The sequence below is a fragment of the Xenopus laevis genome, chromosome 4S (genome assembly GCF_017654675.1).
Source record: "Xenopus laevis strain J_2021 chromosome 4S, Xenopus_laevis_v10.1, whole genome shotgun sequence".
In the NCBI taxonomy this organism is placed as follows: Eukaryota; Metazoa; Chordata; class Amphibia; order Anura; family Pipidae; genus Xenopus; species Xenopus laevis.
In genome coordinates, this window is record NC_054378.1 from 72,088,079 (window position 1) to 72,102,443 (window position 14,365).

At 36.5% G+C, this 14,365-nt stretch overlaps 1 protein-coding gene across 2 annotated transcripts in view; it reads left to right on the forward strand.

Moving 5' to 3' along the window:
* Positions 1–14,365, forward strand: part of slc6a9.S (solute carrier family 6 member 9 S homeolog) — a 62,526-nt gene that overhangs the window by 27,361 nt on the left and 20,800 nt on the right. The window contains exon 1 of one of the 2 annotated variants that reach the window (XM_041561448.1): positions 5,991–6,282. The exons of the other annotated variant lie outside the window; for it this stretch is intronic. Coding sequence (XP_041417382.1) covers positions 6,268–6,282 — 15 coding nt within the window. The 5' untranslated portion in view covers positions 5,991–6,267. Of the gene's footprint in view, positions 1–5,990; positions 6,283–14,365 lie in introns of those variants that run through there. 2 annotated transcript variants of the gene reach the window in all.

A 14,365-nucleotide genomic window follows, 5' to 3' on the forward strand; every position in this document is an offset into this window, starting at 1 on the left:
TTAAACAAGTTTATTTTGCAAAATTAAGGGGCCGATTCACTAAGGGTCGAATATCGAGGGTTAATTAACCCTCGATATTTGACTAGGAACTAAAATCCTTCGACTTCGAATATCGAAGTCGAAGGATTTAGCGCAGATAGTTCGATCGAACGATTAAATCCTTCGAATCGAACGATTTGAAGGATTTAAATCCAACGATCGAAGGAAAATCCTTCGATCAAAAAAAGTTAGCCAAGCCTATGGGGACCTTCCCCATAGGCTAACATTGACTTCGGTAGCTTTTAGATGTCGAAGTTTTTTTTAAAGAGACAGTACTTCAACTATCGAATGGTCGAATAGTCGAACGATTTTTACTTCGAATCCTTCGATAGTCGTAGTCGAAGGTCGAAGTAGCCCATTCAATGGTCGAAGTAACCCAAAAAAACTTTGAAATTCAACGTTTTTTAACTTCGAATCCTTCACTCGAAGTTAGTGAATCCGTCCCTATATGTGGGGATTTCCCCAGCAAGCCGTATTTAATATAAAGGGAATATGATGCTCATGTCTAGCGAGCAACAGCAAACACATTTCTTGCACTTAAAGGGGACCTGTCATCTTAAGAAATAATTTAAAATTTTCTATCATGTTAGTTGGCAAAATAAAATTTACTTACACTACATTTATTATTTACATTTTGTTTCCTTAAGTCTTGGATTACACCATCACATGACACAGGCAAGATCCCTTGCCTTATTAAGACAATTTGTGTATCACCCCAAAATCTTGTGTATGCAACAAAACGGGGAACCTAATGTCCATACACATAAATGGCATCATAAATGGCTACCCCCATGACTACATAGCAGCTTGTTTATATAAACTATAGTAGTCTTTCTGAAGCAAATACACAGCTTTTAACAGTGCATTATATTGTAATTACTTTTTCAGATTTTGGTGTTATTGTTCCTTTAAAAACAGAGGAATCGGAGGTTCCATAAAATGAGGAGACAGAGTCGAAAGATTTATGTACCGACTCCACAGCCCTGTTTATTACCTACTTCAGAGGAAAGCCTCTCTCCCATTCCCGTCCGGCTCCTCTTCTGCTTCCCCCACCGCTTCTCTCTCTGTATATGCATATCTTATATAGTTGCACATGCGCAACAGTCTTTAATGGGGCTGGGCGGCATGCCACCCCTGACTTTCTGTGGCCCTAGACCTGGGCCTTTGTGGCCTTGCCAGAAATCCGGGCCTGGTCACACATAGATTCCAAATGCATAGTTTATCGATGTAATGCTTTTAACATATATGGTATATGGTATATTCTTTACATCTTCACATAAAGATGCCCATACATGCCCTAATTGTGTCAGGTAGTTTGGCTGATTTTTCAAATGTAAAAAAAGTTGGAAAGCAACACAAGCATGAAAAAAATTCCTGAGGTGCTATGGGCTGTGATTGACTATTGGTAGCGCCATATGTGTACTGCCATCCTAAAGGAGGCTCTGTTTGGCAGTACACCTGGTTTTTATGCAACAAAAACTTTCCTCCAAGCCAGGAATTCAAAAATAAGCCCCTGATTTGAGGCCACTGGAAGCAACATGTTGCTCACAAGCCACTGATTGGGGACCATTGTTTTAGAGGAATGTTTTCCACAGATCATCCTGTGTTCTTATTGGAATACAGTATGTCGATAAAAAACGGCTAACTTCTTGGTGTGTGGTTAGGGCATTGCTAGCTGTAAAAATAATAGGAGGGATGGTCCCTCACTTCCTCCTTTAACACGTGTTTGGTAAAATTTCACTGTATGTAAATGTTAGGCCTACAGATTATGATGTTTTGTGTGACTGAAACAAAGGTAAATAATTGCACCAGATTTGACCTACAGTACTACTGTAAATGACCCTCTCTTTCCCCTTCAACACATTGTGCCATGTGTAAATATTCTGCAGATTCAAACTACTCATAAACTTCCAACTTCCCTTAGAACCACCATCTCTCTCTCTCTCTATCTATCTATCTATCTATCTATCTATCTATCTATCTATCTATCTATCTATATATATATATATATATATATATGATAATACTTTTCTTGTTTTTTGCATCAAATTGCCACTTAGTTGTCTTTGTCATTTTTATTAAGGGATCTTTATTACATTGTAAACACATATAAGGATTCCACACTGAAAAAGAGCTAGGGTGGCTGTAAGCAGAGTTAAAATCTTTGCCTGTATGTATGCAGTTTCCTATGTGAACACAGATCTTCCTTTAAGGTGGGGGGAAGCTGTGTACTCGAGTGAATAATGCATGCAGGAGGAGAAGCAGCTGGATTCCTCTAATGAGACTTAATTAAAGGACACGTGGAGCTGAGTTTGAGTATTTTGATGCCCCTACTTTTTCTGTTGCCATTTAACCACTTCCTCTTCCTTCGTTTTTTTAATTACTCATTGGTAATGCAACAGGTTCCAGTAAATTCCAATCAATATTTAAATTCCCCTGCTCAATGCTAATTCTGAAGTAGAATAAAAAATGTATGGATTTTCCCAATATGCCTTTTTTATAAAGTGTCCAAAAGGTAGAACCAACTGAATGGGATCCACCAACAAGCAACATTTTAAGGTAATAGCTTAATAGCTCTCCATTTAAAATTTGGTCAGGTCTCCCTAAGCATATAACAGGGTAACTATACAATATATTATTAAGGTAATATTAGTTTTAGCAGTCATTGTGCTATAGTCCTATGAATATGCATGAAACTCTGAGGCATGAAAGGGTTTTTTTCCTTTTGGAAAAGGACACAGCCATTGTGTGGCCCAAACTATAATTGTATCACAGTACCGAAGCAATGTCTGTAGGGACATTACTGTCCAAGATGCTGTTTTTAGAAACAGCTTTGTTGTAGGTGCCAGACTTAGAGGCACATAAATCAAAGGTCAAATTTCAAATTTTCAATTTGACCCTTGATAAATCTGCTCCTAAATGTAGAGCTAGCCGTATGATAGATGACCGTCCATGGAACAAAGCATAGTAAGAGAAACAGTACTATAATTACTATATACTGTATAGTACTGTCCCTATTCTCAAAACCTTTTGCTTACAGAACTTCCACTCCATTTTTTATTATAAACTCTCTATTTTGCTTGGGTGTTTTTCCACTATATATATTGTAACACTGTTTTTGGGATCTGTTTCGGTTCAGCCCCAAGACCATTAGTGAGGTCGGGCTCTAATGTTGGATGAACATTCCTGTCTTGTACTTGGTGTTTTTTAGGAAGCATAGAATTGTCTAGAAGGACATTGTATGATTAAGGTTTGCTTTTACCAGAACCAAGGACCATATCCCAACTGATGAAAAACATGCCTAAACCACTATAGCTCCTTCACTCAACTTTACTGGGGTTATTTATCAAAATTCGAAAAGTTCTCATTATTTTCAGAAAACTGCTCGAAATATGCAATGACTTTCCCCCTCCATTTGTCAAAACATTTTCACTAACTTTTGCACCCAAATGCTACTGTTTTTTTATAAAATCGAAAGATATGATTTTTTTGGAAACCCAGCGCAATTCAGAAAGTCTTCCAATTGTTAATGGGACATCTGCCATAGACTTTTACATGCTCCCAGCAGGTCTGAGTTGGAGTACTTTTTTCATCGGACTTTTAACACCATCGGACTTTAATAAATCTCGAAAAAAATGTATTTTCCCTTTTAAAATTCCAAAAATTCATATCTTAAACCCCCTACCAAACAACAGAGATCCTCCTCCAGAGATCCAGGGATGGTTTACTTTTCTTCATTGGCTTTGTTAACTCTTTAATAATAGTGTTTATGGTTGGTGTGAATACTTAAGATGGCCAAGATTTTTCTTTCCCTAACGAGCAATTTTCATTTGATCCGTCAAATCCATCAAATTATCGTGAGATTAGTCGACAATGAATGATTGTGCACCTAAGGATTTTTTGCCCTACATCGATCAGAAAATCTATTGGGCAGGTTAGAAAATTATTTACAGTGAAATCTATCCATTGTCCTATTGTTTGCAGGGCCAAGCAGGCAGCTACCCACAATAGTTTCAGGATAAGTTTGGTGTAACGATAACGAAAAGATCTTTTAAGAATTTTAACATCTATGGTCACCTTTACTTTTCTTGGCCATCTCATCCTGTATGTATCAACTTGAGTTTATATTATCAGTCAAAATAACAAATAAAAAAACAAACAAATACAATGTGACGGTTAAGGCTGCAAAAGGACCCCATAATTATGCTCCTCTGTTCAGTTTATTATATACACAATATTCAAAGTTGTCATAGTCCCAAAAAACTGGGAGTCAGGACTTAAAGCCTTCCAGTGTCTGAGTTTTGTTTCTACCCTACCCCAAGCAAATTTGGTGGAGTTCAGAAAGTCACTTTTTGACCCCTGCATTTAAGACATGCCTCAAAGCAGTAGAATGATAATATATTTGTATTAAACTTTCATCACTACAAAAGCCAAGGTTGAGGGAAGAGGTCATTGAAGGATTTCCCATGCCTGATGGTTGAATAATTCCACAAACTCTTAACTTAGGCGCAATAATTATGTGCATTACTGACAAATACTTAAAAGTTAGGGGATGAGAGGAAGACCTATTATCCACAGCAAGGTCATGATCTGTGCAACTAATCATATCAACATTGTTAAATTTCCCACACAGAAACATTTATGATGGCAATATTAAAGAAGGAGGTAGTTTAATGATGTGACTTAGGATTTTTGCCCACAGCCAGGTAGCAAGATAATGCAAGAAATTAAAAATTGCATTTTATTTCACAAAAGGCTTCATTTCCTATAGTTCTTTTGGTTGCAGACTATGTCATGAGGCACACAAGCCATCCTTCCATCAAAAAAAAGGCATCCTCCCATCAACTCTTTAAACTAATGCAAATACATTTAAATCATATAAGGTACACAAAACCTATTTTTTATTATTTCAGCTTTAATTATATCACTTTTAAAAGTGGTTAATAAGTTATACCTTTTATTGATTTCATTTGAAATGTGTCAAGCTTTCAGAATATCAGGGCATCATTCATTCTTTATTAAATGCAGCTTTTCCACTGTCATATAAGCTTTCAAAATTCATTTATCATTCAACAACATTAATAGCTAATAAAGCCCTTTTGCTGATGTTTTTAAAATTAATTTTGAAAGAAAGAAAAATAGAGGTGCATTAGATAACCCAATCCTTTGAATTCAGCCTTATTTTAGTAGCACAATGGAAAACAAGGAACAAATCTATAAATGAACTGATCAATATATATTTGCAGCTAAATTTAATGCAAATGCACATTGTTGTTGTCTTGGGGGGAGAGAAAGAGAGAGGGAGATAGAGAAATAAAGTTACAGTGATCAGTACAAGGATGCACTGAGTGCCTTGCCTTTGTCTCAAAGCCGCATTGTGCCAGGCTCCCAGGGAGACTGTATGGATGTCCTCTGGAATTGTTTCAATCTCTTCTGACTTATTGTGGGTTTCACTGGGCCACTTATTCATGTAAGTGGGATGGGAAATGAGCTAGGGGTCCTCTTGTTTGTTACTGTCTCCAATGTACATTTTTAAGAGATAGATGGCAAAGTCTGGGTGGCATGATGCATAAAAAGTATGCAACACTGCTCCTATTTTAAAAATGTTTCACATGCAGAATGTTCATTTCCTTTTCCTTTTTTTTTTTCTCTTTTGGCTTTTAAATGTTTTGTAGTCTTCCAACTTAGTTGAGATACGTGAAAGGGAAAGGTCAGAAGTTCCCCTCCTTTTGTGAAGGCATAAAAGTGGGGAGGCTGTGAGTTCTGTGGCATTCATAGTGGTGGTAATTGAATAGAATAGACTGGAGAGAAAAGTGGGGGTGAGGGTGTAGATGGAGAAGAGAAAGTCCTGAATAAAATTCTTTCCCCTCCTCTGCATATTTATGGATGAGCCAAACATTTCTTAATAAGTTTTGCACTCTTTGAAAGCTTGTCATTCCCTAAAAAGGCTGGCAGATAAACGATGTGTGCGTGTTTTTCTAAAAACATACGCTTCCGCAGCCGTGCATTGTGTTTCTGCGGATTTATGTGGAGAACCAGTAGTTTTTCTCCCCTATTTCTTTCCACCCTCATTTGTCCCTGAAATGCTATGTGTCTTGATCTCACATCGGAAGGGCCAGTATAGCGCAGAGACACTCACAAGCCACACCTGACAGCTCCTGAGATTTTCCTGGAATTATCTAGCCAAAACGATATTGGCTGGCTAGATTTACTCTTCTGAAAGTCGGAATGGGACTATGTGTGGTAGGTGAAATCTTTCCTGTCATTCTGCTTTTTGTTGATATTTTGGCCCTGTGGAATTGTCAGTAAAGTCCAAGGTTTTGTAATTTTTCTCAAATTCATATTTTCATTTGTTTTGTAGAGCATCCACTTGATTCTTGGAGCCAGAAGTGTCTCAAAAGACACTTTCCATCATTCAGTATACTATTATGAAAACATATTTTCTCAACTTGCATCTATATAATTTAATTTAATGTTTGTTAAGGAGGACATGAACATTTATGGAAACACAGTCCTGGCTTTTAGAGCATTTTTTTTAAAGCATAAGTAGGGTTATAGGGGATTTGTCTAATGTGCTTGGGAATTTGTTATTGCCATGTTTTGACTAAGCCATATGCATTACAGCAGTTATAAAACACAACCCCCAATATCCTCAGAATATCAGTAACTTTCTCATCAGAGCCAGTTTTGATACTAGGATGTTCTGTTACAAATAGTTCAGAGTTGTTGTTCCTGAAATGAGGGGGTGTGGGGCTCCATCAGAATGCTCTCAGAATGCTCAGAATCTGCTCTCCTGGATAACCTGAAAAGCCCAGCTTGAAGGTATGGTTAGAATTGGGATGAAAACACATTTGCTGTCCTAGATATTTTTAACAACCACTGGTCTAGAGTATAATGTTTTTGATAATTTGGTCCCCATCAAACCAGCATAAATGAATAATAAGGTTATGCATGTTACTTCAAATATATTGCTAGTCATGAAATGTGAGCACTAATATAAGAATCTTCATCTCAAAATAACAAAGACCTGATATAGTAATGTATTGTCATTGTTTTAAAAAACTCTTAGGGGCCGATTCACTAACCTCGAGAGAAGGATTCGAATGAAAAAAATTCGAATTTCAAAGTATTTTTTTGGTACTTCGACCATCGAATTGGTTAAATTCGTTCGAATACGAACGAAATCGAACGAAAAATCGTTCGACTATTCGACCATTCGATAGTCGAAGTACTTTCCCTTTAAAAAAAACTTCGACCCCCTACTTCGGCAGGTAAAACCTACCGAAGTCAATGTTAGCCTATGGGGAAGGTCCCCATAGGTTTGCTAACCTTTTTTTGATCGAAGGATTCTCCTTCGATCGTTGGATTAAAATCCTTCGAATCGTTCGATTCGAAGGATTTAATCGTTCGAAAAATCCTTTGATCGATCGAACGAACGTTTAGCGCTAAATCCTTCGACTTCGATATTCGAAGTCGAAGGATTTCAATTCGAGGGTCGAATTTCGAAGTATTTTAAACTTCGAAATTCGACCCTTAGTGAATCTGCCCCTTAGAGTAAGAAAAGTCCTGGGGTAGCTATTAATTTCCCTCTGCCCATTGAGAAGTGTGAGCTGAACAAGACAAGTGTTCACTTTACAGCAGTGAATACACAAAAAAATCTGTTGCTACATGTGAAAGGATCAAATGACATACATGCAGTCTCTTCATCATGGAGTATATTGAGGAACTAGTTTCTTTATTCTATTTTCAGCCCTGTACGGACGTATGTGGGCAAATGATGAGCAGAGCTGTTTGGTGGAAGGCCTGTGACACTGATGTGGCCCTCTAAAATATATACAGTATAAGACAGTGACGTACTCAGTGTTAATTAAATGAGCATCTATTAAGCTACATGAAAAAACCAACCCTATTGTTTTTAGTAACCTTTAATGCTTGGTGGTCCACAATATGGAAAAATCCCAGTATTAGAAACCTTAGGTCGCAAGCACTCCAGATAATAGCTTCCCATGCCTATATGTTATATTATATAGGTATGGGACCTGTTATTCAGAATGCTCGTGACCTGGGGTTTCTTTGCATAATTTTGATCTCCACACCATAAATCTACTAAAAATATAATTTAACATTAATATAACTCAGTAGGATTATTTTTCCTCCAATAAAGATAGATTACATCTTAGTTATGATCAAATACAAGGTACAGTTCTATTATTACAGAAAAAAAGGAAATCATTTTTAGAATTTTTTTTATTGAAGATGGCTTCCTGTAATTCAGAGCTTTCTGGGTATCGGGTTTCCGGATAACAGATCCTGTATTGCATTGTATTATAACCCACTACACTGTGTGGCTTTATAGCACTGTTTTGGGTAAAATTGTTGTTACACATTCTTAAATATAGTTTGCTGAAATGTTTTGGTTAATAAAGTTGATACCAAGAGTAATTTTTGCTGCACAGCCAGTAAAATACAGTCCAGGTGGCAAACCTAGTAAGCGCCGGGCCACAGCCTCTAGTGATGAGGCGGTGTTTTCCTTACAGTTTATTAGCAGTTAGTGGCTCATGGAAATATGGTATGCACAAAATTATTTTATTTAGGATACATCTGAAAGATGTTTTAAGCAAGTCATGATTTTGTAGATCTTTGTACATACTCACACTTAATTAAAATACCCATTCAAAAAGCTCCATTAACCTGACAGAAGACTGCGTAGGAGTAGTATGCAGATAAAATATAAAATAGTGACAACAGGCATAGAATTACATTAAAAAAGAGAATTGTGTTCTTAACATCTTGAGTTGAAATGATAGCTTGTAATGTGGTTACTTCAGGCTGAGTGAATCTGAAAAAGGGGTCCATCTTTGTGCGCCTGTCCATTCTTCAACTCTTTCCTTCCTTTTTCTTTCTTTAGCTGTAAATATCTTTATTTAGGTGGCTATGGCAACTCTGAGCATCTGTAAATGGACCAATGTTATAATTAAAGAGACAGGATACCCACAGAACACTATGTGCTCATGGTTTTACTTGTAAAGCAAAAGTAGCATAATTCCTTCAGCTTCTCTGCAAATAAACATACAACATACTGTATTTCACGTGTAAGAATTCGAGCTGTAACAATGGACACATTTAGGGCATCCTGGTTCAGTTCCAATGTTTGTTCCATGTATCTTGAGCAGCTTTTCTTCATTGTATCGGCCAGCACATCTTAACTAACCATTCAAGGTATGCCATTCAGGAGGCAATTTGGGCACATGTTGAAATGGACAATATACTCAAACGGTATACTCAAACAATGTCATACTATAGTTTTTTTTGGCTTGAATCTGTACAGGCAATTTATTTGCATATTTTGGTTACCTGTTCTTGTGCTTTACAGTTGCAAACCATTGCATAGATGGGAAGTTTATTAGGGTTCTGTGCTAACTAGCCAATTTAAATAGGTGATGTAGAAATGATATTAAAGGGGGAACTATTGTGAAAATGAAAATGTAATATAAGCTTCCGCATACTGAAGTAAGAAACTTTCTAAATACAATCAATTAAGAATTCTTCAATGTTTCTGAAATAATAGAGTGTATCTTCACTATTCCTCTCTCAGCATCTGTTTCCATTCTGTCATCATGCAGCAGTTGGGTGTCAGATGAATGATCCAATATGTCTTATGGGGGTCTCCCATTCTTAGCAGATGTATTAGAGCTCACTCAAATAACTGATTCCAGTACAAACAAAATCTAACAATATAACTGCCTTTTGCACAAATTCTGCATGTAGAGAGACAGGATTTCTGGTGATTTTAATAGAGTGAGCTCTAATACATCTTCTAGGCAAAAGGAGCCCTCCTGTAAGATATATTGGATCATTCATCTGTCACCCAACCCCTGAATGAAGAAAGAATGAGGAGAAAAAGATGCTGAAAGAGGAATAGTGAAGATAAACTTAATTATTTCAGAAATGGTACAGAATATTTAATTGATTGTATTTAGAAAGTTTCTTATTTCAGTATGCTGAAGCTTACATTGAATTTTTATTTTCATGATAGTTCCCCATTAAACTGAAAACTGGCCTGAAAAATCCTGAATCCTTCTGATAATGTTTCTTTTGCACTTTTATTTGTTTATACCTCTAATAAAGGTTTGTTAGAATGTCTAATTATTTGCAGTAAACTTTATAAGCTTGGAATCCCTTGCTTATCTTATCTCACCTTATGGATCACAGGCAAAGAAAGCAAGAACTCCCCAGAGCATATGAAACAAATTCCTGTTTTAGATTTCGCAGTTATACACAATAGAATGCTCAGACCTGTACAAAAACATTTGCCATGGAGACATAAATAACTAGGAACACATAAGTAGCTGTAGCACATTTACAGTATATTTGTATAAGGTTACTTAACCCCTCTGCTGCTGACAAAAATACGGTAACAAAAAAGATAGTCTGAGGCTTTTTTTAAATGCACCTGGCACTCAAAGATGTTTTAACCATTGCTAGAGTTCAGAGCCATCTTATCTTTTACCAGGATATCAGCAAGGTCCTGTAATTTACATCTGGAACTTGCCAATCCCTAAATTCCCATTCAGTTTTGTCCACTCTCTGACTGTGGTATGCTGCCTAGTGTAGAAACTCAAACAGAGATTAGGTAAAAAGATATAGCCATTACCACTGGATCCATATTACCAACAGAAGCTTTCATCTGTTTAATACACAGTATTGTGCTCACTTGGCAACCATTTGGTTAGTAATTATGTAGAAATGCATCTTACCTGAAGCATGGCCAGGCCATTTTCTAAGTAAAATACAGTATCTCCCACTTTGTATCAAGGTTTGTGTCCTAATGCAGAAACACATTTGTAAAGTGGAAGGCTGTCCAAATAGAGGGCAAAAGACCTAATGATGCAAGGGAATTTTGGACCCTGGCCTGCTAAAACATTTTATAAACAATATCATAATTTCAATAATGCCTTTTCTTTGCTTGTATGCTTAGCACAGCACTGCATACAAACTGTGATCTCTGCAAGATTAATGTACAGTATATATATATATGGCATGTTTGTCCCTTCCCAAGTGCTGCATTCAAAACAAGCTGCAGTTAACTTTTATGGTCAATGTTGTGGGTTAGATATTAGATATATAAAGTAATTTGTTTTCTGATTGTGAGTGTACAGATATATGCCTATGCTTTTTATGTTGTCACTCCTGTCGTATACACAAGGTCTGCCATATTTACTGTGTAGCAGTTATACTGCTACTTCTAGTAAGGCGTAATGCATGGGATGCCAGGTAACACGTTTTCCCTACATTCCTGTACCTTTACAAGGTATATTGAAAATGATATTGCTGCAAAGAAATGTTATAAGTTGCTTACACAGTTATTTGGTTAGCATGATGTGTAAACTGAAACTGTTAATGGTGTTAAGCTTTTGATGGTGCCAAACTGAGACATTGGAAGACCAAAAAGTCTCAACTTTGTTAATAGTTAATGGATATATTGGTCTGCTGTAAACAACTGAAAATATTCTGAAATGTTTTTAGGAGAGAAAAATTATTAAATATTTTGGAATATCCATTGCATCTCTTCCTCTAAAGTGCTTTGGAGTGTTTTCTTCTTATTATTATTAGGTCTTAGCATCTATACAAAGATAGTGAGCTTTGCAGAAGCACTACATGCACTAGTCTAGTGTAAAAAGCTGGGGAAAGGACTTAACCAATTAGCTGTGATTAATAAGATTGCTGAAAGACACATTCTTTATGTTAGAGTTGCTATGGGTAACACCAGTTTTCCAATTGTTCGCCCAACAATAAACAAAATTTTCACCCTTTGATAAATCTGGCCCCAATAATTTGGAGAGTTCACCTCTGGTAAACAGTGCTGTACTAGATTTATACTTTTATCCAGTATGGTAATGATACTGGAAAGAAGGCCAACTGTTTGTATAAACAGGAGGGCCCACTGAAATTTTTCTGGTATCATTGCCTTTTGCAACCCTGTTCCATTCCCTTTCACTTCCTATGCCCTATATCTTACTGGTGCCTCTGTACCATGAATACATCTGCACAATGAATTCCATACAAATGCACAAAGAGCCAGAAACTTTAAGATTCTGTTGGGCCCAAGGTTGCTGTATTATGTGCATAAACATATTTGATAAGTGAGGAGTACTTTTTTGCAAGCAACACGGAGCAATCATCTTCCTGCACCTTCCTTCTCTTTGCAGGTGTGCATGTGTAGTAGAGTGGAACTTTAACACAAAAAGACTTTAGTTTGCATACACATGCCCATGCACAGAGAAAAGACAAGTATGAAAGATTGCTTCAAATAATTTATGCAGAAAAACACTGGGCTAGTGCAGTTTTTCTATAAACAACAAGAGCATCATCCTGGGGAATCAGTTAAGTGATTACAATCATTTAGGGGTATCTAACATTTTAAAGAGCAGGTAATATAAGTAAAAAAAACCCAATAGATATGCCAATGGCTGACAGAATGGGAAAATGCAGATAAAGGGGAAATAGGTCAATGAACTGCTCATGGACATATTTTCCCACAAAAATAAGGAATGGAAAAGGGGGAGCCAGAAAAAGAGAAACATTTTAAGGGACAGACACAAGCAAAACAAAATAAATGAGTATACAATCAAAAGAAAAAAATAAACTTGAATACAAGTAGAAGGGAAATTCAAAAACCATAAAATGTAAAATAATTCTAATAACATATTTTTACATACAAATAGATAGATTAGGTTGTGAAAAGACCATCATGTTCAACCCCTCCAAATGAAACCCAACACCGATATACACACACACATATACACACACACTCCTACCGACCATCATATATTCACATAAACTATATATACTCGTATTTAGGGTAATTGTAGATTTTAGTATCACAATAGTCTATAATATTATGCTTGTCCAAGAAATCATCCAAGCCATTCTTAAAAGCATTAACTGAATCAGCCATCACAACATCACCCGGCAGTGCATTCCACAACCTCACTGTCCTCATTGTGAAGAAGCACCTACACTGCTAGCTGGACAGATACAGTACAGTTTTCAATATAAACCATTTAAATTAAGGGATATACTTTTTCCATACTTCCACACATCAAATACATTGCTCTTCTCTCTCCTAAAATCCAGTATTTGCTTTGTTCCAGCAAAGTCAATGATCAGTGTTTCCCCTTTTTCTTTCAACATCCTCCTCATACAATGTTCCTATTTCATCTTGGCTTCTGTGTTTACAGAGACATCTGTCAGATATAAATCTTACACTTTTATAGAAAGGGGTATTTCAGGTTTATGTTGGACTTACAAGTTCATCTGTATGAAATGTCTTCTTTGTGACTTCCTTTTTTTTGTTCTGTGTGTGTGTTTTTTATGGTACAGCGGAAGAGCACTCCCAATACGCACACACCCACAAGCTTGAGCAGTGAGTTCCCAAACGTAAATCAGTGTAGTTGAAACATCTTTCCTTGGTCCCCAGAAAGCTTGTATTGATGATGTGCTTCATTTATTTGAGACAAGGCAATGAAAGCCAAAGGGCATGTGAGGACCCCTAGCAAATCAAGCTTTTGTTGATGGAGATCGCCAATTACCATATAAAAAAAAAGCAAAAATTGGAGACATCCTGGAGACAATGTGATGAGACTTATTTCTATTACATGACTGGGGCCTCCCTGAATAATACAAAATGGAAATTTTCTGCAATTTATCTCAGAAAGGGAACCTTTTTTCTCAATTCTTGTAGCTACAGTATGCTAATGGCAAAAATACAAAGCAATAAAAAGGGGAAAAAAATAATTACTGCCCTTAAGTTTATTTTAAAAAGAGGTAAACATTTAGTAATCCAATAGTTTGCTGCAAGCATAAATATGCTGTTAATGGAAGCAGATTTGATTTCATTTTACACTTCCATGAGGATTTTTGCTAGACATTAGCACCGAAACATCATATTCTTCTTATTCGGAGACAAACTGCACTCCAAAAAAAATCTGACACTCTAATAATCTGTTGCAAGTAGAAAAATTCAATGATTTAGTATGGCATAAGACTTTTTATGTTTGTTAAAACTAAGTGGACATAATACATTTTTCATGTTTTTATGCAGATAAGCAGCACTTACCTAAGGTACACTTGTCACTCAAAATTGGAGATCAAAACACTGTAATTTTCCATGGTTTGATTTCCAGTGAGAAGCACCATGGGTAGTACTACTCCCTACAGTTTTCTCTCCAAAATGAGCATGGTTCAGTGTTTGGAGGATAATCATGCAAAATTCATGGCTCTTCCTTTTGCAGTCAAGAGGCCTATGAAGAACTTACGGAGATCC